The sequence below is a fragment of the Anomaloglossus baeobatrachus genome, chromosome 2 (genome assembly GCF_048569485.1).
Source record: "Anomaloglossus baeobatrachus isolate aAnoBae1 chromosome 2, aAnoBae1.hap1, whole genome shotgun sequence".
NCBI lineage: Eukaryota > Metazoa > Chordata > Amphibia > Anura > Aromobatidae > Anomaloglossus > Anomaloglossus baeobatrachus.
In genome coordinates this window covers 293,352,466-293,379,309 of record NC_134354.1, presented here as the reverse complement: position 1 = coordinate 293,379,309, position 26,844 = coordinate 293,352,466, and the positions used below count along the sequence as shown (strand labels likewise).

Here is a 26,844-nt window from a genome sequence, read left to right as displayed (position 1 = left end):
AAAATAATTGTAAATTGTTTTTTGCCTTAAAACCTAAGTCCTCAGGGAGCCCCGTGCAGCAGGTTAAGATTGTTATCTTTGTTGCGAGGTGACCCTCAGACCTGGACCTTTTCATTGGCTCCTGATGATTCGATTCTTGCTACTGTGGATTCCTTTTTTCAAGCCCTGGGATTGTTGTATGATGAACCCAATGTTATTGATCAAGCAGAGAAGGCCTTGCTGGCTTTGATCCAAGCTCAGGATTCCACTAAATTTTTTTTTCAGAAAGTCAGAAAATGGGGGGTCCTTACCAAATGGATGATGATGCATTTGTGACACTTTTTCATAAGGGTCTCGCGGATGCAGTGAAGCATGTTATGGTGGGATTTCCTATTTCTTCTGGCCTCGATGCCTCTATGACTTTAGCCATTCAGATTGATAGGCATCTACACGAGCGTAATATTATGAGTGCTGATGTATTGCTTGCAGAACAGTCTTCATAGCCTATGCAATGTGTTAGGGTCCTCTCTAATGCTGAGCGGCAGTGTTTTAGATGGAAAAATTAGTTGTGTTTCTATTGTGGTGACAAGTCTTACACTATTTCTGTCTGCCCTAATTGGGAAAAAAGATTTGCTCGTTCTTTTGCTGTGGGTACTATGCAACCTAAATTTTTTTTGTCCGTCTCTTTGATTTGCTCTCTATCCTTGTTTTCGGTAATGGCCTTTCTTGATTCAGGGACCATCCTGAACTTGATGGATTTTGGCTTTGCTAAGAATTGTGGTTTTCCTACGGTACTTTTACAAACTCCTATTCCTTTAAAGGGCATTGATGCTACTCCCCTAGCTGAAAATAAACCCCAGTTTTGGACCCAGGTAACTATGAAGGTAGCGCCAGTTCATAAAGAGGATTGTACATTTTTAGCATTACACAACTTGCACGATATTTTGGTACTGGGATTTCCTTTGTTGCAAACCCATAATCCAGTTCTAGATTGGAGATCCTTGTCTGTGGTTAGATGGGGTTGTCAGTGTGTGCATAATGATCTTTCTGTATTGTCTATTTTCCCCTCCGCTACATGATGTGCCTGAATATTTGTCAGATATTCTTGACGTGTTTAATGAGACTGCTTCTGATTCTTTGCCCTCCCACAGGGAGTGTGATTGTGCCATTGAATTAGTGCCAGGTTGATAATTCCTAACACTAGAAGTCCCAGAGAGGGGTCATTTAACATTTCTACCTTTGAAACCCAGAGACGGGTCGAATGACCTGAACGATTTTAGCTAACATTCTATAATCACCGTCTTTTGTTCTGTAATTAAGGCCATTACTGTCGCACCACAGGAGGTTCCATTGAGTTTAGCCATTTAGTTTCTAGTTAGTTAGGTCAGTTTGGACTAAGGGTAATTTGACCCTCTTTCGCGACTTCAGGGGGGAGCTCGAAATTTCTGGGACTTCTAGTGCTAAGGGACAGATCTTCAAACTATCTGTTCCCGAATATGATTCTATGAGAACCTATATTAAGGAGTCATTGGAGAAAGGTCATATTAGAACATCCTCGTCCCCTATGGGTGTTGTTTTTTTCTTTGTGTCCAAAAAGGATGGGTCGTTGAAACCTTGTATCGTCTCCTTAATAAAATCACTGTAAAATATCAGTATCCATTACCCTTGATGTCAGACCTATTTCCCAGAGTAAAGGGAGCTAAGTGGTTTACGAAACCTGACCTTAAGGGAGCATACAATCTCATTTGAATTAAGGGTGGTGATGAATGGAAGACAGACTTTAATACCCCTGAGGGGTATTTAGAGTACCTAGTGATGTCTTTTGGGCTCACTAATGCGCACTCCGTCTTTCAGTCATTCATAAATTATATTTTTCGGGACCTAATTGGCAAATTTCTGATTGTCTATTTGGATGATATTTTGATTTTTTCTGATGATTGGGATGCTCATGTTCAGCAGGTTCAGAATGTTTTCAGATACTTAAGGAAAATTCATTGTACGTTAAGGGATCAAAATGTATCACTGGTATGCAGAAAATTTCCTTTTTGGGGTTTATTTTGTCCCCCGCTTCTATTGAAATGGATCTAGTCAAGGTTCAGGCCATTCATCATTGGGTTCAGCCAACCTCTTTGAAATCCCTTTAAAATTTTTTGGGTTTTGCCATTTTCTACCGTAAATTTATAGGCAATTTCTCTAGTGTGATTAAAGGGTGCTTTACACGCTGCAACATCGCTAACGATATATTATTGGGGTCACGTCATTAGTGACGCACATCCGGCGCTATTTGCGACATTGCAGCGTGTGACATCAAGGAGCGATGATCAACGAGCTAAAAAATGTGAAAAGTCGTTGCTCGTTGACACGTCGCTCCTTTTCCAAATATCGTTGCTGCTGCAGGTACAATGTTGTTTGTCGTTCCTGCGGCATCACACATTGCTATGTGTGACACCGCAGGAATGACAAACATCTCCTTATCTGCGTCCACCGGCAATGAGGAAGGAAGAAGGTGGGCGGCATGTTCCGGCCGCTCAACTCCGCACCTCCTCTGCTATTGGGTGGTCGCTTAGTGACGCCGCAGTGATGTCGCTATGACGCCGAACGCACCTCTCCCTTGAAGGAGGGATTGTTCGGCGGTCACAGCGACGTCGCTGTAAAGGTTTGTGCATGTGACACTGCCGTAGCGATAATGTTCACTACGGCAGCGATCACCAAATGTCGCACTCACGACGGGGGCGGGGGCTATCACTCACGACATCGCTAGCTATCACTAGCGATGTCGCAGCGTGTAAAGCACCCTTAAGCCTTTGACTGATTTGACCAAAAAGGGAGCTGATATTGAGAATTTGACTTCAGATGCAATTATGGCCTTCCAGGAGTTTAAAAAAAGGTTAACTTCTGCCCCAGTCTTGCAGCAACCTAATGATTCTCTTCCGTTTCAAATGGATATAGATGCCTCAGAGATTGGAACAAGTGCAGTTTTGTCTCAAAGAGATCCTAGTACTTCCAAGCTTAAGCCTTGTCCTTTCTTCTCTCAGAAGTTTTCTCCATCTGAATGAAATTATGATGTGGGTAATCGAGAATTATTTGCAATGAAGTGGGCCTTTGAGGAATGGAGACACAGGCTGGAGGGGGCGAGACATCAAATTGTGGTGCTCACTGATCATAAGAATCTGACCTATCTTGAATCTGCCAAAAAACTGAAGGCAGGCTAGGTGGGCTCTATTTTTTACACATTTCAATTTTGTGGTCTCTTTTCTTTTGGGCACCAAGAATATTAAAGCCAATGCTCTCTCTAGGAGTTTCTTTGCTGATTATGTGGATGTTGCAGAGCCATCTAACATCCTGAATGAAGGTGCCACACAGCCCCAAAGCATGGTGGAACCTCCACCAAATTTTACTGTGGGTAGCAAGTGCTTTTCTTGGAGTGCCGTGTTTTTTTGCCTCCATGCATAACGTCTTTTTGTATGACCAAGCAACTCAATCTTTGTTTCATCAGTCCACAGGACCGTCTTCCAAAATGTAATTGGCTTTTCCAAATGTGCTTTTTCATACCTCAGGCAACTCTATTTGTGGCATGCTTGCAGAAACGGCTTCTTTCTCATCACTCTCCCATACAGCTTCTCCTTGTGCAACGTGTGCTGTATTGTTGACCGATGCACATTGACACCATCTGCAGCAAGATGATGCTACAGGTCTTTGGAGGTGGTCTGTGGATTGTTCTTGACTGTTCTCACCATTCTTCTTCTCTGCCTTTCTGATATTTTTCTTGGCCTGCCACTTCTGGGCTTAACAAGAACTGTACCTGTGTTCTTTTCCTTACTATGTTCCTCACAGTGGAAACTGTCAGTTTAAATCTCTGAGACAACTTTTTGTATCCTTCCCCTGAACAAATATGTTGAATAATCTTTGTTTTCAGATCATTTGAGAATTGTTTTGAGGAGCCCATGATGCCACTCTTCATAGGAGATGCAAATAGGAGAACAACTTGCAAGTGGCCACCTTAAATACCTTTTGTCATGATTGGATACACCTGCCTATAAAGTTCAAAGCTCAATGAGGTTACAAACCAATTTAGTGTTTTAGTCAGTAAATAGTAGTTAGGAGTGTTCAAATCAAGGAATTGATAAGTGTGCCCATACTTTTGCACTGGTCAAATTTTGCTTAAATGTGGATTGCACATTTTCTGTTAGTACAATAAACCTCATTTCAATCCAGAAATATTACTGAGTCCATCAGTTATTAGATATATGAAACTGAAATAGCTGTTGCAAAAACCCAAATTATTATAAAGAAAAAAGGTTAACATTAATAGGGGTGCCCAAACTTTTTCATATGACTGTAAGAAGCATTATTGTTATAGGGGCACTCAGGGCATTGTGACCATCACAGGCACACTGGGGGCTTTATTACATTCTAGGGGCAAAATGTGGACACTTTTCTAGGGCACTTGCCAAGGCTAATAATATTTTTGAGAGGGCAATTTTACCATCTAGAGGGCACAAATGAGACATTATTACCATGTGTGGGTACAGCGGTGGCATTAGTATGTGGGGTGGCAAGAGGAGTACTGATATTTTACCACACAGCAGATGCAGTAATAAGGGCAAATATGGCAGCAGTGGATCAGTATTGGGGTATCAGGAGGATGAGGGGTTTGTGCAGGTCGGGAATACATGATGTCGGGGCTGGAAATGTGAGAAGTCAGATGTGTCTTTGTTGTAATCTCTGCAGATGAGTCCTGGCTGGAAAAGTTATGTCAGGCTGGGCCAGAAATAAAAGACGAGATAAGTGAATGACTCCATCAGAAAGAACATTAGCTGTAAGTCACCACCTATAACTGTACTATAATCTCTCACATGTACTGCAGGACTGATATCTACCACTATATTGTCAACATATGGCGGTAATATCGGTGTTGGACATAGTGTAGATTTATTTTCAGTAACAGTGCGGTCATCTGCTGAGGTTCCTGTATACCCATTATTAAGGCGTGCTACCATAGTTGTTACCTGCTAAGGGGCCCACTCAGATGCCCCCCCCCCCCCCGAGCTAAACCACTAGCTCCACTACTGCGATGGGTAACTCCACGACAACACCTAGCACAAAGCAACTCTTTCTCCATCGAGTCTTGGACACCACAGCTCACAGACTAACATAGCAAAAACTGTAGTTAGCGCAGGTAGAAGATTTCCTCCAGTCTAAAAATGAGAGGAGCACAAGGGATTGGCTTCCTTACAACATGTGATCAAAGAACCTCACAAGCAGGCTAGCAGAGGTTAACTCTTGCTAGCCTGTCTATGAATGAGTAGACAGCAGTTCGATGACCGAGTCTGCCTTAGTTGATCATAAACACCTGAGAAACAATCATAAAAAGTGTAAGACTCTGCAATGTGAACAGAGCCTGATGTCGCCATGACAGCCAGCGAGTTTTGTGCGAAGCTCCATGTGACAATACACCTCCCTCTTAGAGGGGCCTCTGGATCCTCAGGACCTGGTCTCTCCAGATGAAGGCAATGAAATGCCCTAACCAGATGTTCTGCATGGATATTTGAGGCTGTTACTCAAGTCCTCTCCTCAGGATCAGAACCTAGCCAATGAACCAGGTACTGTAAAGATCGGCGAATGAAACGAGAATCAATGATCTTAGATATCTGAAATTCGAATTACTCCACTACAAAGAAAAGATGCTGAGGTATGGGAAGAGGGGCTCCCAAACACACATTTTTTTTTAAAAGGCATTTGTAAAACAGATTATGAATCTAGTAGAATGCTGCCAACACCAGATGACAGCAGTGATTCTGAAAGGACCATTAAAACGAGATCCTAACATAACTGTAGGCAGCTTAAGCTTAATGTTTCTAGTAGACAGCTACACCAGATCACTCACACAAAGGTCCAGACTAGGCACACGTTTACAATCAGCAACACGCCTATACTTATAAAGCATGTCACGCAAATGCTGCTGAACCTTCTCCCATGTAGACGACAATGCTGAGACCAGGTGGTCCTCACCAGGTACCCTTGATAAGTGCCCATCTTGAAATGTACAGAATTGGGGATAATGACCATAAACACATAAAAGGAGATACCCCAGAGTATTCATGGCGGTGATTATTGATAGCAAGTTTAGTGAGAGTAAGGAATTAGGGAAACTAATTCTGGGTTAGGGCTTATTTTCAGGGGATATCTTATTTCTTTTACCATGAGCAACAATCCACATTTATTTTTGAACAAAAAAAATCAACATCTCACACTGTACAAAGGGATAGTAAGACGTAGTACACCGAATTCTCCACTAGGTGGCAGCAGAGTAGTGAAGGAGAGACAAAGAAACACTGTAACCGAAAGGCAGCTGAAGTACAGCACAGTAACTTCAGCAGGCAGTTAACAGGCGAACCACCAGGTGGCAATTGAGTAGTGAAACATTCAGGGTCTAGCCAGAAAAGTCATGTCACCGCAAAGGGATTATCAAAATCAAGTCAGAAAACAGAACCGAGGTATGCAGAGGGAAACACAGACAACAGACAGGAGCGGGAAGTCAGGGACTGGGACAGGCAGATAAATGGGGAAGAGTACAAGTCAGGACACAGTAGCAGGGACGTAGGACAAACAGGGAACACTCACCAGAGGCAGTATACAAGCTGCAAGGCAGAAATATCACTGGCACTGCGCCATAGGTAGAGAGGCAATATATAGCATCCTGGGATCCGGAATGAGGCAATGGAAGTTAAACCCTGACATTACCAGGTGTTACGTCACAACCAAAGTCCGCTCCATTGACTTCTACCCCGATCGCCAGGTGATGCCGTGTTCCTGCCGTGGATAGTGCTGGTGATGAGAGAAGAGTTGATGCCAGCGGCGCCGGTGGGCGCAGGCTCCGCTCATCCACTGGTCTGGGTTTCCTGGGGATCTGCAGTGCCACTGGGTGACTGTAGGTGGCGGGTGTCTCCCAGCTGAAGTACCATCATTCAGCTACAGCCTACGGGAAGACACCGTACCCTTTTTAATGCCCCGCCTGTCTGCTGACCTCTGCCAGAGATAGTTCTGAAAATTCTTGCTCTTGTTTCGTCCTGTTCTGTGATTTCGTGTGCTGATTACCGCTTGTTTCCTGACTACCCTCCTGCTTGTTGTTTTTATACCTCGCTGCCATATCCGGTTTTGACCTCTGCTTGTTTTTGATTACATCATAGCCTGCCGATTCTGTCCCTGTTCTGCAATTCCTGGTTTGACCCTGCCTGACTACTACTCTCTCAGACTGCAGCCTTCCACAGGTAGTGATCTCCAGGGTCCTGTGTAATTCCAAATTCCTGTATAGGGGTTAAAGGTTTTCAGGGTTCTGGGGGTCCTGCTTGGTGAGTGGCTTCCCTCTAGCCTGTCCATTACAGTCCATCTGAGTCTGTGGATCCAGGCAGGTGTTACACCAGGCCAGAGCTGGGTGTAACTACAGCAAGGAAAATCCAGCCTGGATCATGACACAACATTTAATCAAATATAGCTATACCACATTCTAGAACATTAACATAATATTCCAACTCCTGTATGTACCACATGTGTGTCTCTCTATCTATATCTATTCATTATCTAGCCATCTATCTATTATATTTATAAATCTCATATCTATTATCTATCTATTTAATTATATATCTATCTGTCCATTTATCTGTGCATCTATATATCCATCTATGTAGCTATGTATCTCTTATCTATCCATCCATCCATCCATCCATCCATCCATCCATCCATCCATTCATCCATCTACACATACTGCACATACATACCAGCCTGTCTCCTCTTCAGGTTTAGATTTCTGCAATGACCTTTGGTCACATGATGTGATGTCAAAAAGTTCCTGTTGCAGTGTTATCATTAAGACATAAACCTTGGGGCCCCCAGGAAAATGGGGGTCCTGTGAAATTTCCCAGTTTGCATACCAGCCTGTTTCCTGTTTAATTCTCATAGACCTCTGCAATTAAGAGACTTTTGGTGAAATGACTGTAAAGTCATCAAAGTCCCTTAAACATTCTGAACCTTGGAATCCAACTGTTGGGGTACCTAACAGAATGGGTCCCCTGAGAAATGACAGTTTGACTCATTGGGGTAGGTCTTATTTCCAGGGAAACACTGTATTTATATGTTTTTATCTGTATGTGTGTGTGTATATATATATATATATATATATATATATATATATATTATTGTGAAGACGTGGGCCCCGAGCGTATGGGGGACCATGTGTCAGGTAGCGGGATAGAGGCACACAGGAACACTTTATCACTTAAACAGTGCATGCGATTTACTCAATCATGTCCTAAACCGCTGTTACAACCATGTGAACCTATGACAGGAACATGCTGCTATCCCAGTCTGTTCTGATCGTGAGTATATCCACAAGGCTTTATATACACAGTGCCCCAGTGCAGGCAACCCAGCCTTTACTCACTGACCTCTCAGCTGTATCCAGATGAAGACCTATATGGCGGTCTTCACTTGCTGACACCCAGGCAGTTCACAACCCCCTTCTCCTGGGGATACCTATTCTGGAGTCTCAGAACACACCTCACATTGTCTCACCATGTGCTCTATCAGGTCCACTTCCTCTCAGGACCCTGGTAGACTGCCATGTGATCACAACCAGACACATGATATCCTCCCAGACAAACCCCTGGGTGGGAGGTATGTGGATGGTCAGTCCCGCCCATCACTTTCTGGGACTATCCTATGCATCTAGCCCTGAAACATGTTACCAAAAGACATATGGAACTACAAGTCCCAGAGAAGAATCCAGGAGGTTCATGGCAGAGGTTCTCTGTGACACATACCAGCCACTTCTGATATCACTGAGTGCCATCTCACAATAAATCTATGCATGTATATATATATATATATATATATATATATATATATATATATATATATATATATATAACTTGGACATGGACTTTGATAACTGGTGGTTTGATTTCATGCATCAATATGTTTTGGATGATAAAGATCCAATAGACAATATTGAGAAGGTTTGCGCTGCGCTGGTCAATATGGCATTCTCTTACTTCACTGTGATTCAAGAATATTAAGTGCCATGATCTGATAATGAGAAATCCCAATATTGATGAATCTTGCTATTAGTCATAGTCTGTTAACATTTAGGTGATACCAGAGAAGCATACTTCATATAAGTAGATAAAACAATAAGTTAGTGTTGATGAAAAATGGAAATAAAATAAAACAGAAATTTGTACATACAAATCAATGTGATGTAGCTGCATAGAAGTCGAGCAATGTTGAGCAAGATTATATAACAATATTCGTAATGATCTCAATGATTTTACGGCTTAGGTTTTTTACATCCGCAATGCCTTATGTGGTTCCATTAGATGGGAGCTTTTGACTTTCAGATACGTTTTTTAAAAAAAGTATATTATTAATAATGCATTGTCTACGGAATTTATTATGCAATTATGACTTTATATCGTAATTCAAAATTTACAATCCAAATTTTTCCTCTCGTGTTAGTTTAAGCATGCAATTTTGCCCCTTTATGATTGAATGGTATGCTAATCTTCTCTTTATTAGGACATTTTTCTATACAACCAATGAGCCACTTCTGCAGATAAGCTATAGTTCTGCAAAGAAAATGAATGCATAATGTGCGGTCCATGGATATACCACAAAGGTATAAGTACTTTAGAGTGTGTTGCTTATGGCCTTTGCGCGTCCTTGACCTTAATGAGCCAACTCAAACTTTAGCTTTTGAAACATTTAACATGAGAATATTTATTTCTATATATTTGAACTCAGCCTTTGCTCTGCTGACAAAGCCTGCAGTATGAGTGAATGGAAATCCGTAACAACAACATGATGCAATCAATTCACTTTTCTGAAACAAGAAACACAAAATCAGAAGAGCAGAAGTGTTAATTGTAAAAAATTTTCTAAACAGAGTATAAGCCTCTTGACCCTCAAATATCCAGTCCCTAATCGAATCCAAATGATTATAGAAATACTCCAACAAGGTTTGAAAGCATTTTTTCTTTACTCATGCTAAAAAATGTTTTTATACTTCTTTAGGACAATTAATTTCCAGTTCAGAAAACATAGGATTGATATACATGTTAATGTCTTCTAAATTATGAAAAAAATCTATGAATGGGGTTATATATGGCTGTCTGAAGAATGTTCTGTCATGCTGAATGCATTTGGACACACAAACCATCGAAATTCACTGCTGCAAGCTCCCTTTGCAATTTCCGACCAATGATTTCCCAAAAGTACTCAAAGGGACAAAAGTCGGGATGCCTTTCAGGCCATGGTTGCACATTAAGGCCATGCAAGTTGTTCCCAGTACCACAAACTACATGTGTCTTGTTACTGTTGTGTTGAAAACTTAATAAGACTTTTGAAAAAAAGGTCCCATTACCAAAAACTATAATGCCGAGTGTTTGTGAACCAAGAATGAAGATTAGAGAGGTCCGGCTACCATGCTTTATGCCACATCATACCATAATCCCAGAATTAGGACCAGTGTCATATTCTCTCTAGAAATCCCCCTTCATGGCATGGCCAATGTGGTCTCTAAATAAAGATCAGAGCCAATAATGTACAATGATAGTCGGAATGGAAATCTGCCCTTTTCAGTGATAAGCTCCACTTTTGTCTTTGATGCAATGATAGCCGGAGATTAACCTTAGCGACCAGTGACATACTATTATATGTCACCCCAGTTACCAAGGGCTCCGTCGGCAACCCCGTGGTAATCCCCGCCCATGTCTGCTGATGTGATCAGAAGACATGTGCAGCTAACTAGCAGAGATCCACCCGCACCTGTTAACCCCTTAGATCATCTTGTCAAACACTGACAAAACAATTTAAAGGTTAGTGGGAGAGATTGCACCATTACCTGCCACCATCAGTGGCCCCATGATGCAATTATTACCATGACAGGCGAGGTCAGATGATGACCCCTAACACTGTAACTAAGTCACTTCCTGCAGGAGTCGGCAGAGTGACAGCAATCACTGGAACACTGCATTTTTCCTGATCAGGAGAAGCAATTGGACTGTGCAGTTATAAAGTCCTCTAGACATCAATTGCTCCCCAATTTCCCCATAATATCTTTGCACAGCAGGGAAGTATAGTCCAGACTCGCCCATGTGTGGTTCCCCACAGTCAGTTTGTTGGTTGGAGATGTGTGACACAGGCAGAAACAAGTGCAATTGGGGTGGCACCTCTGAGGAATGAACTGTGTGTGATGTTCAGGGCAGGAAGAGGAGAAGAGGCCACTTGATGCAGCGCTTACCATCCACTCTAGCACATGCTTTTTATCAGCCTTATTTCAAGGTTGAAATGATGAGTGGCTGCCACAGAAATCTAGTAGAGTAGGCTGCCCAGTAACAGAAGTAGTTCATATTTCTCGTGGGGTAGGATGATCCAGTGTTTGATCACTAGAGGTTTGACTAACAGAACCTCCCACCTACAACACCCTGCCTATTCACTCTTCCACCACAACTTCATTGTGAGTTACCACTCATGATTGATGTACCCTTCCTCTTTTAAACAGATATTTCACAACCTTACAACTACATCTGTCAACATTTTGTAAAAGCACTAAAAAGTTCCAATAACCCGAAATGTGGTTCACTGCTTAATTTGGAGCAGACACTGAAAATCGCCAAGACCTTTTCAGCTAGTTCACTAGCAAATTTACAGCAGGTACTACTAACTAACAATACCTAGAAATTTGATTGACTGCATAATTTTGAGCAGGCGAAAAAAACTGCCAAGACCGTTTTAGCTTGTTCACTAGTAAATTTACAGCACACAGTGCTAACTAACAATACCTAGAAATGTATTTCACTGCCTAATTTGGAGCAGGTCATAATACGTAGCAATGCCTAGACCTGTGTTTTACTGTCTAATTTGGAGCAGGCAGTTATACATATAATAGCTAGAAATGTCTTTCACTGGCCAATTATCACAGGGATCGGATGACAGGACTGGGACACCTAAGCTGACCCTCAGACTATGTACTCTGTGTTGTCCCTCAGCTCAGAAGCATACTTGATAGTAGCAAGGTCTGAGTCACCAGCGTGTCCTTGACTCCTGTCCTCACCCTGATGTAATTCCCCTCCCCCACCACCACCCCAGGTGTGAGCCAGGACCACAAACACAAACCCCAGAACCATACACGGACAGGTGAAAATGACAACTCGTACACACGGCAATGACACATCAAGGAGCCACTAAAAGTGCACAAGGGGATACAACATAAAAGGGTGGAAGGGAACAGACTACTGGGACATGTCCATATCGTACAACACCATGAACTGCTGCAACCTGCACCAATGCTGCATCAAACAAAGCAAAACAGAAAGGGTTTATCCACCTCCTTTCTCCTAGCCAAGCTTCCAAATGAATCAAAATAACCGGCACCCTCTGCAGGAAGCAGAGGGTGTATATAGGACCTGGGATGGTCCAAACTGGAAACATCTGACCAGGAGTCAGAAGCTACTGAAAGGTAAACTGTCATTAACCCTCTCCTCCTGATAGGAAAGGGAATTCAGTTAATCAGCAGAGTCTCACAAGCTAAAGGGAAACTCTGACCCAGAATCTGTCACAAAACTCGAGAGAAGACCGTGACAGTACCCCTCTTTTAACAAGAGGCCTCCAGACTCAAAGGATGGAATCCATAAAACCTGCTGTTTACCTCCCATGTGAACATGAACACTCTTACCAGAACCACATGTGGGCTGTGGAGACACTACACATGTGCACTGACCTGTGGACTACATTATAGGTTTTAACCCCCGAGGGTAGCTCCAGCCGCATGGCCATAGGACTGATAATGTCTGCAACACAATACAGACCAGGCATCCTAAAGCCCCAAACCCCGGATGCACTTCTCCACATGATGTTACTTGTGGACAACCATATGAGGTCATTCACACACAGGTGTGAACCTGGATGTTTATTTCCACGCATACATTTGGAAACTGGCAAACACCCTGACTGCAAAACCATACTCTCAGGTATCATGACTGCCACCCCTCTGACCACCACTACAGGGAGGACACCGAGGCCTAAGATTAACCTGAGGTGAGAGATGATTTACCCTGTTTCTCGCCATTTAAGGGTTAGAGACCCAGGTAGAAAAGACAGGTGTAATGGAGGAGATATATACGCCCAGACCGTCCTCCAAACGGACTGGGGGTTTAGAGACCTTGCACTCAGGTAATAACCTGAGGAGAGGGAACGGAATCCTCTCGTATGCTGGAAATTCCTGACCAGGAGTCAGAAGCTGCTGAAAGGTAAACTAACATTAACTCTGACCTCCCCAAAGGACAGGGAATACATTTAATCAGCAGAGTCTCACAAGCTAAAGTGAGACTGTGACCCACAACCTGTCACAAAATTTCACAACAGAGAGAAGACTGTGGCACTAATTTGGAGCAGACAGTAATAAGTAGCAATAGCTATTTAGATCCTTCAATTCCAACGTTTTAGCAGGCACTGACAAGTATCTATCCCTATTACTATCAATAAATGCCGATTTGTGGCACACTTTCCCTACACTACAAATCCTTATTCTACACTACCGCTCTCCTATCTATCTTAACTACCTATCATTAAACCCCTAGCTAAGCTAACTTTCTAGCAGCCCCAGCGGCAGCACCTTCCATAATGTTTCCCATTCACAAAATGGTCTGATGCCGCATGTCCGCATTTTATATGCAGATGGACATGTGACTTAGGCAGCTAATGACACGAGCCCTTGTGTCTGAACCTTGTCAATGTTTGCTGCTGCGCAATTAGCTGCTGAATCATCCGTAAATAGGGTTAAGAAAAAAATTGGCACCACACACCTCGGCTTCTCCCGAGTCCCCACCCCTCCACACATTAAACACATCCCCTCATTCATCATACTGCACCACAATCTTATAGAAAAGCATAACCTAGTAGCAGAAAACCATTTAAAAAAAAAAAAAACACAATCAGTGATCAAACACAACCAAATATTGCCGACTTTTGGAGAAAGTGCTTGGGTTACCGAGCCTGAACTGAACAGGCTAAGGCTTGTCCCGAATTTTTAAATTGGTGAACCTTTATCGAACGGGTTCGCTTATCGCTATTCACTGACAGCACCAAGACTTTAATGAAAGTAGTCCAAATGGAATGTAAAAATAGTAACTTCAAATTCATCAGATAACCAAAGGCTTTGAAATATTTCTGCATGTTCTCCACTGTGTACTTAAATTTTGGACCTTTGTTGTTACCTGTCTTTGCAAATTCTTTAAAAGAATCCCAACCTCTTTTTCAACAGCTTTCATTCTTTTTTTGGATATGACATCCTTCATGAGTTTACGAATATCCAGAGCTACAAAAATGCCTTCCTTCAGTTTTGCTTCAGATAGTCCAGTCAGATTGCCAATGTATGTAAAGCGCTGTGGAATTAATAGCGCTATATAAATGAATAAAATTATTATTATTATTATTATTATTATAGTCCCTGAAACTTGGTACACATGTACTAAAAAGTCTCCTATTTCATTAGTCCAAGTTTAATGATGAGTTGTGGCAGGAGAACTTTGATGGGTCAACTAAACTTTCCACAACTATGTTCTTAAGCCCAGGTTGCAAAGATGTTCAAGTTTTTTTTCCAGGGATGAGTCCTATCACAGAAAAAACATGGGTACTTTGTGTATCCTCCTTGATGTCCAAGAAGAAAGAGAACTTTCAAATCATCCCATATCAACCATCCTTGATCCTCATAGTTAAGATTCTTCACAATAAAGTCTAAACTCTCATAGCTTTCCCTCAAGTGCACAGAATGCCCTACAGGCACTGAAGCATACTTGCTGCCATTGTGCTGTAGCACAGCTTTAAGACATTGTTTGGATGAATCATTAAAGAGGCTCCCCTTGCTCATATTGTACTCAATGTCATTTTTTTTCATCAGCTCATGAACATCCCTGCAACACACTAGAGCATCGTCTTGAGAAATGTTTTGAAGGAATTCTTTTTCTCTGCTTCTGTACCCTCAAAAACTGGTACCAGGAGCTAGCAAGTTCTTGTCCTTTAGTCTAAAGCCTAAACATTCTACAGAATTCTTAGATACTTGCAAATCCTTTACTAAATCAATTAATTTGTGTTGTGTAAAAAGCTATGGCTCATTTGGACTAGTGTGAAATTGTTATCAGAATCCTACTCGTCATATTCTGAAGCTTCTGAATAAGGTGTATCTTCAAGTTTCTCTATAGGTGAAAGGACAGGTATTCCTGGGCCGTCATACACAGGGTGAAATTCTGGAAATATTCTTATTATTTTTAAGTTTGAATACCTACACGTTGCACATCGAAAAGTAGCATCATCACTACGATTTTGCAGTTCCCTCCAGATCATAGTCACACCAAAATGAAGGCTCTCCTTCTTCCCTTTAGTTGTTCTTCTACACACAAAGAACTCACTATATGTGAAGCACCATGACTTGTCCTGATCCACTATTTTTTACCTACCTTACACAGTAATTCCATAGCCGTGTTGGCTGCTGGCATTACTGTGATTGGCCAGCCGCATTGCGTCATCAGATCTTATATAGAACTTAGTGACATGATGCTTGGCAGACTCTCCTCTGGAAGTAGTTCAGTGAGAGTTGATTTTTGAGGCACAGCTTAGTTTAGAGGCGTTGTCCCGGACGTGTCCCGCCCCAGAAGTGGTCGAAACGATCAGATCCAGATGTCGCTACTCGTGGCTCGAGGGTCTCCGGACCCGGGGGATCAGGGTCTTGCCGAAACGTGATGGGGGTTATTTAGAGGGAAGTTAGGTAGTTTGTGATGCCACCCCTGGTGTGCAGCAATAGGGAGTACCGTCGCTGCCGTTGGGAGTATCCGGGTTGATGGAGTGGGGCAGCCAGATGACGTTACCCTCCACGGGTAGGGGAAGGCCCCAGGACTCTGGATGGTGGTTTGGGGTGCAGGTGGAGCGCAGGCTCACTGATTGCAGGGGATAATCAGGTACTCACTCAGAAGGAAAGCAGACGCTGACAACGGGGTAAACCAAGTCTCTGGGTGCCGCTGCCCTCTTCAGGAGCTTGTCCGGGTCCCGTCCCCTGCAGCACTGCCTGGTGGTCTCTGGCCTGCCTCTGGGCACAGTATTTTTAGAGTGTCTAGGTGGCCCGTCAGCTTGGAGCTTTCCGGGCCCTGCTCTTTACTAAGAGTAGCAGAGGAGCTTGCTCTCAGGTGCTCACACTTGGGATTTCAGTGGGCTGCTTTGCTTGGAAAGCCCTATCCCCCTTGTTGCACTAGTGTCCCCGATCTCTGAGCTTCGTGGGAACAGTCCATATAGGCCCTGTCCTCCACAGGTTAATTGCCGGGTTGCTTGAAGCTTCTCCCCGACCTAGGGTCCATGTACCCTGACGTGACTTTGGTCCCAGCCCGGCTATTGAACTGCGGCTGCTGGCTATCCTCCAAGACTAGCCAAGCACCCAGTCCCAATCTTCCGCGACCAGGTCTCCGACTACTCCGGGTCCAGACCACCCTCTGCGACCTAGTCTGCTTCTCCCCTGGGAGCTCCAACTCCCAGCTTCCTCCAAGCTTCTCACAGCTCGAGGGCTACCACTGTTCTCTTTGCTCCCCTGGAGCCGACTGACTTGTCACCTCCCACCTCCCTGCCTGACCCCTAGGTGGGTGGCCCTATTCCAACTTAGCAGCCCACTGGTGTGCCTGACAGGGTGTGGTGCGATATGTCACTAGGATTTGTAAATGCTGGTGGAAACAGTACTGCAAGATGGGGACCCAGAACCATGGGGGTTGAGTCCTGCACTAGAAGATAAAGAGCGTGTAGTACCCTGTGACGACCTGACTAGTCCAGGGGCGTCACACAGGCATCTAGACAGTGTTTCATTGCTGTCTCAGTAACTGTACACTGATGCTGCACAATTGGAAAAAAAGTTATTTTCAGAGCTACATAACGTTCTTTCTCTATTGAAACCACTGATACCTGCATTAAATGTAGGGATAGCAGGTGGAGGAGGGATAGTAAATACAGTCATATGAAAAAGTTTGGGCACCCCATTAATGTTAACCTTTTTTCTTTATAACAATTTGGGTTTTTGTAACAGCTGTTTCAGTTTCATATATCTAATAACTGATGGACTGAGTAATATTTCTGGATTGAAATGAGATTTATTGTACTAACAGAAAACGTGCAATCCGCATTGAAACAAAATTTGACCGGTGCAAAAGTATGGGCACCTCAACATAAAAGTGACATTAATATTTTGTAGATCCTCCTATTGCAAAAATAACAGCATCTAGTCGCTTCCTGTAGCTTTTAATGAGTTCCTGGATCCTGGATGAAGGTATATTTGACCATTCCTGTTTACAAAACAATTCCAGTTCAGTTAAGTTTGATGGTTGCCGAGCATGGATAGCACGCTTCAAATCTTCCCACAGATGTTCAATGATATTCAGGTCTGGGGACTGGGATGGCCATTCCAGAACATTGTAATTGTTCCTCTGCATGAATGCCTGAGTAGATTTGGAGCGGTGTTTTGGATCATTGTCTTGCTGAAATATCCATCCCCTGCGTAACTTCAACTTCGTCACTGATTCTTGCATCTTATTGTCAAGAATCTGCTGATACTGAGTTGAATTCATGCGACCCTCAACTTTAACAAGATTCCCGGTGCCAGCATTGGCCCCACAGCCCCAAAGCATGATGGAACATCCACCAAATTTTACTGTTGGTAGCAAGTGCTTTTCTGCGAATGCCGTGTTTTTTTCCTCCATGCATAACGCCTTTTTGTATGACCAAACAACTCAATCTTTGTTTCATCAGTCCACAGGACCTTCTTCCAAAATGTAACTGGCTTGTCCAAATGTGCTTTTGCATACCTCAGGCGACTCTGTTTGTGGCGTGCTTGCAGAAACGGCTTCTTTTGCATCACTCTCCCATACAGCTTCTCCTTGTGAAAAGTGCGCTGTATTGTTGACTGATGCACATTGACACCATCTGCAGCAAGATGATGCTGCAGGTCTTTGGAGGTGGTCTGTGGATTGTTCTTGACTGTTCTCACCATTCTTCTTCTCTGCCTTTCTGATATTTTTCTTGGCCTGCCACTTCTGGTCTTAACAAAAACTGTACCTGTGTTCTTTTCCTTACTATGTTCCTCACAGTGGAAACTTACAATTTAAATCTCTGAGACAACTTTTTGTATCCTTCCCCTGAACAACTATGTTGAATAATCCTTGTTTTCAGATCATTTGAGAATTGTTTTGAGGAGCCCATGATGCCACTCTTCATAGGAGATTCAAATAGGAGAACACCTTGCAAGTGGCCACCTTAAATACCTTTTCTCATGATTGGATACACCTGCTTATGAAGTTCAAAGCTCAATAAGGTTACAAAACCAATTTAGTGCTTTAGTAAGTCAGTAAAAAGTAGTTAGGAGTGTTCAAATCAAGAAATTGATAAGGGTGCCCATACTTTTGCCCCGGACAAATTTTGTTTAAATGCGGATTGCACATTTTTTGTTAGTACAATAAACCTCATTTCAATCCAGAAATATTACTCAGTCCATCAGTTATTAGATACATGAAACTGAAATAGCTGTTGCAAAAACCCAAATTGTTATAAAGAAAAAAGGTTAACATTAATAGGGGTGCCCAAACTTTTTCATATGACTGTATGGAATGTCTATCTGAGAACAATGCTTCATAGGACACTAACAAACAGGCCATGCTCTGTGATACCTGAAGGCTGTGATGAGTGGTGATAACATCAGCAATGTTACTGCTCATCACCATTCTCACTGGGTCACATAAAGGACAATGTGAGACGCGGAATGCTGTCAGTAACTTATTAACAGCACCGCTCGTCATGCATTTTGGGTCTTATGCTGCTCTGTCTGCTTTACCTTTGCTTTTTAGGAAAAGTAGGAGGGACACAACATCATTTTTTTTCATTTATTTATTTATTTACTTAAACATAAAAAGCTGTCCAATAAGTTCAACAGGGTGCCATTTTATTATATATCGGGGGTTGTCTGTATGTCTGTATGTCTATATTTATCTAACTACCAACCTACCTACCTATCTATCTTTATTATACAGTGCCTTGCGAAAGCCCCTTTGAATTTTTCAATATTTTCCCACATTTCAGACTTCAAACATAAAGATAAAAAATTTACATTTTAGGGTAAAGAATCAACAACAAGTGGAACACAATTGTGAAGTTGAACGAAATGTATTGCTTGTTTTTAACGTTTATAAAAAATAATAAACTGGCATGCAATATTATTCGGCCCCTTTAAGTTAATACTTTATAGCGCCACCTTTTGCTGCGATTACAGCTGCAAGTCACTTGGGGAATGTGTCTATCAGTTTTGTACATCGAGAGACTGAAATTCTTGCCCATTCTTCCTTTGCAAACAGCTCGAGCTGAGTGAAGTTGGATGGAGAGCGTTTGTGAACAGCAGTTTTCAGCTTTTTCCACAGATTATGATACAGAGATACATTTATTTGTGAACCATTCCATTGTAGATTTTGCTTTATGTTTGGGATCATTGTCTTGTTGAAAGACAAATCTCCATCCCAGTCTCAGGTCTTTTGCAAGCTCCAACAGATTTTCTTCAAGAATGGTCCTGTATTTGTGCCCAAAAAGTTTGATTTTGGTTTCATCTGGCCAGAGCACCTTCTTCCATATCTTTGGTGTGTCTCACAGGTGGCTTGTGGCAAACTTTAAACAACACTTTTTATGGATTTCTTTGAGAAATGGCTTTCTCCTTGCCACTCTTCCCTAAAGGCCAGAATTGTGCAGTGTACAACTGATTGTTGTCCTATGGACAGACTTTCCCACCTCAGCTGTAGATCTCTGCAGTTCATCCAGAGTGATCATGGGCCTCTTAGCTGCATCTCTGATCAGTCTTCTCCTTATCTGAGATTACATTTTTTGAGGGACGGCCGGGTCTTGGTAGATTTGCAGTGGTATAATACTCCTTCCATTTCAATATGATCGCTTGCACTGTGCTTTTTGGGATGTTTAAAGTTGTGGAAATCTTTTTGTAACCAAATCCGGCTTTAAACTTCTCCACTAGAGTATCACAGACCTGTCTGTTGTGTTCCTTGGTCTTCATGATGCTCTCTGTGCTTTAAACAGAACACTGAGACTATCACAGAGCAGGTGTTTTCATACGGAGACTTCATTACACACAGGTGGCTTATATTTATCATCATCCGTCATTTAGGACAACATTGGATCATTCATAGATCCTCAATGAATTTCTGGAGTGAGTTTGCTGCACTGAACATAAAGGGGCCGAATAATTTTGCACGCACCAATTTTCAGTTTATTCTTGTTTACAAAAGTTTAAAATAAGCAATACATTTTGTTCAACTTCACAATTGTGTCCTATTTGTTGTTGATTCTTCACCATAACATTAAATTTTTTATCTTTATGTTTGAAGCCTGAAATGTGGGAAAAGGTTGAAAAATGGGGCCGAATACTTTCGCAAGGCACTGTATATCTCTATAGCATTCATTAGTGTACAAAAATGCTAACAAAAAATTGAAGTGAAAAACGCATGTAAAATCACATTGAAATCATGTCAAAAGCAAGGCAGAACAGGCTGCGTTTGCTTGCCAAGAGATGCAAAAATTATGCAGAAATTTCTTAATTGAAATGCTCAACGTGTGCACATACTGTATCCTAATACTCTGATAACATTGTTTCTAGCACTGACCTGGGAGTCAGAGATGCATCCAAGCATCTTCCCCATGCTGTTTCCCTTCCATTTGAGCATTATTTCTATCAATTTCGGCAATTTTCCTGCCATTTCCCAGCCTTCCTATTATGGTCTTCAGGAAAAATGCTTGAGTTTTCCAATGACTTCCATTATACTCATTACTCAAGTTGTGCCCGTCTGAGCGGCTGACCAGCTCGATTTGAGTACCTAGCACTTATCATTAGAGATTGGGTTTTAATCTCTCAATATTGCTGTTCCTATTCCCTCCTGCACTTTTAGCAAGTTCACTTTCTGTCGCTGAACTGGTCACAGAAGAGAAGGTTACCCTGCTCCTCTTTTCTTTTCAATCTACTACTTGCAGGAGTGACCCTATTTTCTCACATCTCCATTAGTCTCTCCTCTCGATTGTCACTACCTACCTAACTAAAATATTAAACCTCTCTCTTTCTTCTGGTATCTTTCATTCCCCATTATTAAAAATGCAATTTCTTAACCAGAACTGGGATGCTTTCTACAGGCCTGCCTTTGTCTCTAAACTCTTGGAATGCTTGGTCCACTCTCATCTAATCTCTCAGATGACTTTCTTCTTGACCTTTTACAATCTGATTTCCATTTTATACTGTGAAAGTGCACCATACACCTGTGGTCTTGTTCCACATACAAAATATTGGAGTGGAGGGACTTGGCCCCAGAATGAGGACTGGTCCTTAGACTAGAGGAGAAGAACCAATGTGCTCCGCTAGTAAAACCAGAGGCTGAGGACAAAGCTAGGACCAAGGCCAACTCTGCACACAAATTCGCTGGAAGGTGACCACATAGGGCCAAGGGATTGAGCTTCAAGCCACCCGACAGGGTCTGCGGACACTGGCTCAGGGCACTGTGTCCTTAGGTGTGGGACAGGCACGAGAGACGATAGCGCAGGAAGACGACCAGGGAAGGAACATAAAAAAGTTGCACCGGTCTTGACCTCTGAAATACCTCGGATCGACTGGAGCCCATCACAGTGGAACCCAGCACTCTGAAGGCGGTCACTGACTAGTCATGTTACCTTGGAGCCTGCTACAGTGAGTAAAAACCTTGAGACTACATCTCTGTGTCACTCCGTTACTCACCTGCGCCTCCAGCCCTGCACCCCCACCATCATAGACTACTACTCCCATCTGCTCTGGGGCCCAGATCTGCCTGTAGAGAGCAATACCAACTTAGGTGTGTCACCATCTACCCCAGAAGCCCCCTCCCGCAGTGGCGGCATCAATATTGCCGCATACTACAGGTGGAGTCACAAACTATCTATCTTCCTTTAACTGACACCGCCGGGGTCACGGAACTGGGTCTTGTTGCCACTGCAGCACCCCAGACACAGAACCACAGCCCGGTAATGAGTAATTCCCACGGCCCCGGTGTGGGCGCGTCATATGCAACCTTATTTGAATTGCCCTATTTACTGATGGCTGAAACTTAACAAGCAGTTCAGTTTTACATTTCATCTTTCATGTTATCCCTACTTCCTTATAGATTTTAAGCTGGTAGTATGCATTGAACAATATGTTACTTGGAAAAATCTTATCTTGTCTGTACAAGTATTATGGCATTATAGAAATAAAAAATATTTTTATTATGATCGTTTTCATAGTCCTAGTTTACCATGATAGGGAAAGTTCATATGGCCATAGAACTGGTTTATTTTAAAGTGAATTAGAGTTGTACTGCAAGTACTATAGATGCCAGAAATGCTAACTAAGCAGTCCTAATATGAATACTATTATTTTATCTATTTATATCTATCCATCCATCCACCCATCCATCTCTCTTCTATGTAATCTATCTAGCCTTCATATCATCATACAGCAAGTGAAATAAAACAGTAGCCCGAGGCATTATTGCTTTCACCTGATTCCATGTTCTGAATTTGGAAGAAAAAATGCTCTCTTTTGCCTGGGTGACATGAACAAGAAATGAACAGCTGACCTGAGTTTGAATTTAGAGTGTTCATTAATAGGATATTATGCCATATGCTCAGCACACTGTCTTTTTTTTAATGCAGCCGCCAATTGGAGAGAATTTCTAATTAGTAATGGTATAATGAGAGTATTCAAAGGCTAATGTGGTGGGTGGAGAAGAGAAACAGATCACTTGCCGTGTACTGGAAATATTTCCCTTCATTTTCTTGGTGGAATAATGACCTGCAGTAAAAAGCTGCGATCTCTGACAAATGAAGGACATTCGAGGAGGTTACATTAACTACTGCAGGAGCATTTATCACTTTTGAAAAAGACAAAAAATTGTAAAGAGCCTCACTCCTAGTTTAACATGAAGATATGTAATGAAATATAACTGAAAAGAGAAAAAGGCGTGAAAGCTGGTAAATAATGTACATGAATTTCACAGATGTTTATTGTCCAATGTTAGCCAAATGACTGTGACATACATAAGCACACAGATGTATATTTACATTTGAACAATTTCTAAATAAATGTCCAGTACAGACAGAACTAGAGATAAATGTTATTACGTATTATGTAGGTGGGTGAGACAAAATAACAAATTCAGATAGGACAACCACCTATATACACTGTGTGCAGAATTATTAGGCAAGTTGTATTTTAGAGGATTTTTTTTATTATTGATCAACAACTACAGTATGTTCTCAATCAACCCAAAAGACTCATAAATATCAAAGCTTAATATTTTTGGAAGTTGGAGTGTTTTTTTTTTAGATTTGGCTATCTTAGGAGGATTTCTGTTTGTGCAGGTATCAAATACTGTGCAGATTTATTAGGCAGCTTAATAAGAAAAAAATATATTCCCATCTCTCTTATTTATTTTCACAAGGTAAATCAATATAACTGCACAAAATTTAAAAATAAACATTTCTGACATGCAAAAACAAAACCCAAAAAAATTAGTGACCAATATAGCCACCTTTCTTTATGATGATACTCAACAGCCTACCATCCATAGATTCTGTCAGTTGCTTAATCTGTTTACGATCAACATTGCGTGCAGCAGCCACTACAGCCTCCCAGACACTGTTCTGAGAAGTGTACTGTTTTCCCTCCCTGTAGATCTTACATTTTATTAGGGACCACAGGTTCTCTATAGGGTTCAGATAAGGTGAACAAGGGGGGCCATGTCATTATTTTTTCATCTTTTAGACCTTTACTGGCCAGCAACATTGTGGAGTAGTTGGATGCATGGGATGGAGCATTGTCCTGCATGAAAATCATGTTTTTTTGAACAATACCAATTTCTTCCTGTACCACTGCTTGAATTTGTCTTCCAGAAACTGGTAGTAGTTCTGGGAGTTGAGCTTCACTCCATCCTCAACCCGAAAAGGTCCCACAAGTTCATTTTTGATTATACCAGCCCATACCAGTACCCCACCTACACCTTGCTGACATCTGAGCCGGAGTGGAGCTCTCTGCCCTTTACTGATCCAACCTCTGGCCCATCCATCTGGCCCATCAAGAGTCACACTCATTTCATCAGTCCATAAAACCTTTGAAAAATCATTCATAAGATATTTCTTGGCCCAGTCTTGACGTTTGGTCTTATGTTTCTTGTGCAAAGGTGGTCGTTTTTTAACCTTCCTTACTTTGGCCATGTCCCTGAGTATGGCACACCTTGCACTTTTTGATACCCCAGTAACGTTGCAGCTCTGAAATATGGCCAAACTGGTGGCAAATGGCATCTTGGCAGCTTTACGCTTGATTTTCCTCAATTCATGGGCAGTTATTTTGCGCCTTTTTTGCCCAACACGCTTCTTGCGACCCTGTTGGCTATTTGCCATTGAATGCTTGATTGTTCAAAGATCACGCTTCAAAAGTTTGGCAATTTCAATACTGTTGCATCCCTCTGCAAGACATCTCACAATTTTGGACTTTTCAGAGCCCGTCAAATCTCTCTTCTAACTCATTTTGCCAAAGGAAAGGAAGTTGCCTAATAAGTAGGCACCTCTTATATAGTATGTTGATGTCATTACACCACACCCCTCCTAATTGCAGAGATGCACATCACGTGATTTACTTAATTGGTAGTCTAGCAGCTTTGATTAGGACAACATGTATAAAAATTATCTTGTGATCAAAATACTCATTTGCGTAATAAGTCTGCACGCAGTGTATATGTTCTTGGTCTTAAAAATTCTGACAATGTGCATAGATATATTTTCACACAGAACAAAGACAGATCATACTACATGGAGACCACAGGCCAAAAAGAATTGAGTGAGTGTCATGGTTTCTTCTCCCCTGCCACATGGCTTGGTGGTTGAGTCTTTCCCTTGGCCTCATTTCCAGTGCCTGGACCCTTTTAAATGGGCTCATCTCTGTGGAAACGACGCCGGCTATAAGCTAAGCTCTGCTCTGCTGTGAGTGCTGGTCCCTGTAAGTGTTTGATCGTGATCCGTTTCCCCTGTGCTCCCGTCTTCTGTCTGTGTCTCATCCCCTTGATCTCTGTCTGTCTACCCTGACATACTTTTGTTCCTTCCTGCCCACTTCTTTTCCTCTCCCCCTCCTACCTTCCCTCCTCGGTTGCTTTCTCTGGTAATAGCCTGACCCCGACCTTTCTCCTGCACATCCCTCTGGTCTGTTACTGGTTCTCCTGTGTTCGACCCGGCCTGTCTGACCATCCTCCACACACCTCGTGGCATCTGCTCCCCCTGCTGGTGCTGTAAGGTATTGCATTATCCAACACTGTGCTTCAGCTCCCAGGCTGATTTTTGCACAGTACTGTTTCTATCCATCAGGACTCCAGCTCCGCCTGCTGGTGTCCTGACAGTGAGGCTTCTTTAATTTTTTTTGAAAGATAAATTAGGTGAGCAATATCAGGAGACATATATTACTGGAAGGGGCCCATGATGGTGAGCATGTTAAGAAGATGGGGGACATATACAATGACAAGCACAAGGGTAGCAATTGAACTTTAAAGTTTCAGGCTCCATATTTCCCCATCTACTATAGCTTCAGTATAAGATGACCAGAAGCAGCTGGTGGTGATCCCCATACATGTCTGCCAACTTGAACAGCAGACATGTAGGGCTAACAGGCGCGGGTGGATCCGCAATCCACCCGCACCTGCTTGCCACTTAGATCACACTGTCAAAATGTGACAGCAATATTTAAATGGCCACAGCGTGGATTGTGCCATTCCCTGCCACCAGTGGAGGCCCCATGACATGATCATGTGGAGCCGATAATTGCCATGGTGGCTTGGGATCATGAGATGACCCCTGACATGATCATGACATATTTCCTGTGAGAGCTGACAGAGCCCCCTCTGTCGGCTATCACAGAAAAGCTGCATTTCTACTGATCAGAGTTGTGCAGCTCTGATCAACAGAAATGAACAAGTGATAAGACTGCAGATCTATAAATTCCCTTAAGGGGACTAGTACAATAAATTTAAAAAAATGCTTTTTAAAATATGAAAAAATAAAAAACAACTAAAAGTTCAAATCACCCCCCATTCGCCCCTTTGAAAATAAAACAGTTAAAAAACTAAAAAATATGCATATATTTGGCATTGCCGTGTTTATAAATGCCTGATCTATCAAAATTGTAAAATCAATAAATCTGATAGGTACCACGCGTGGCAGGAAAAAAAATCCAAACGCCAAAAATACATTTTTGGTTGCTACAAATTTTTTTTAAAATGCAATAACAAGAGATCAAACAGTAGCATCTGCTCAAAAATGTTATAATTAAAAACATCAGCTCAAAACGCAAAAAATAAGCCATCACTGGGCCCCAGATCCCGAAAAATTATAATAATAAGGGTCTCAGAATATGGTGCCAGAAGTGGAATTCTTTTTTTGGACAAACTTCTACATTTTTTTAACCCCTTAGATAAACGTATACATGTTTGGTATCTACGAACTCTTACTGACATGAGGCATCATACTAACATGTTAGTTTTACCATACAGTGAACACAGTGAATAAAATATCCCCAAAACAATCGTGCAGTTACACTTTTTTACAATTTCACCGCAATTGGAATTTTTTCCCATTTTCTAGTATACTATTTGGTAAAACTAATGCTTTATTTCAAAAGTGTAATTCATCTTGCAAAAATAAGTCCTCATATGGCATGATTAATGGAAAAATAAAAAAGTTACAGCTCTTTGA

At 42.1% G+C, this 26,844-nt stretch overlaps 1 protein-coding gene across 1 annotated transcript in view; it reads right to left on the bottom strand.

The window, feature by feature from the left end:
- Positions 1–13,886: 13,886 nt before the first annotated feature.
- LOC142289707 (uncharacterized) overlaps positions 13,887–26,844 on the bottom strand; it is a 68,438-nt gene continuing 55,480 nt past the window's right edge. The window contains exons 5-6 of the mRNA XM_075333630.1: positions 14,250–14,417; positions 13,887–13,928 (exon numbers count right to left, since the gene is read on the bottom strand). Of these exons, the coding sequence (XP_075189745.1) occupies positions 13,887–13,928; positions 14,250–14,417 (210 nt within the window). The remainder of the gene's footprint in view (positions 13,929–14,249; positions 14,418–26,844) is intronic.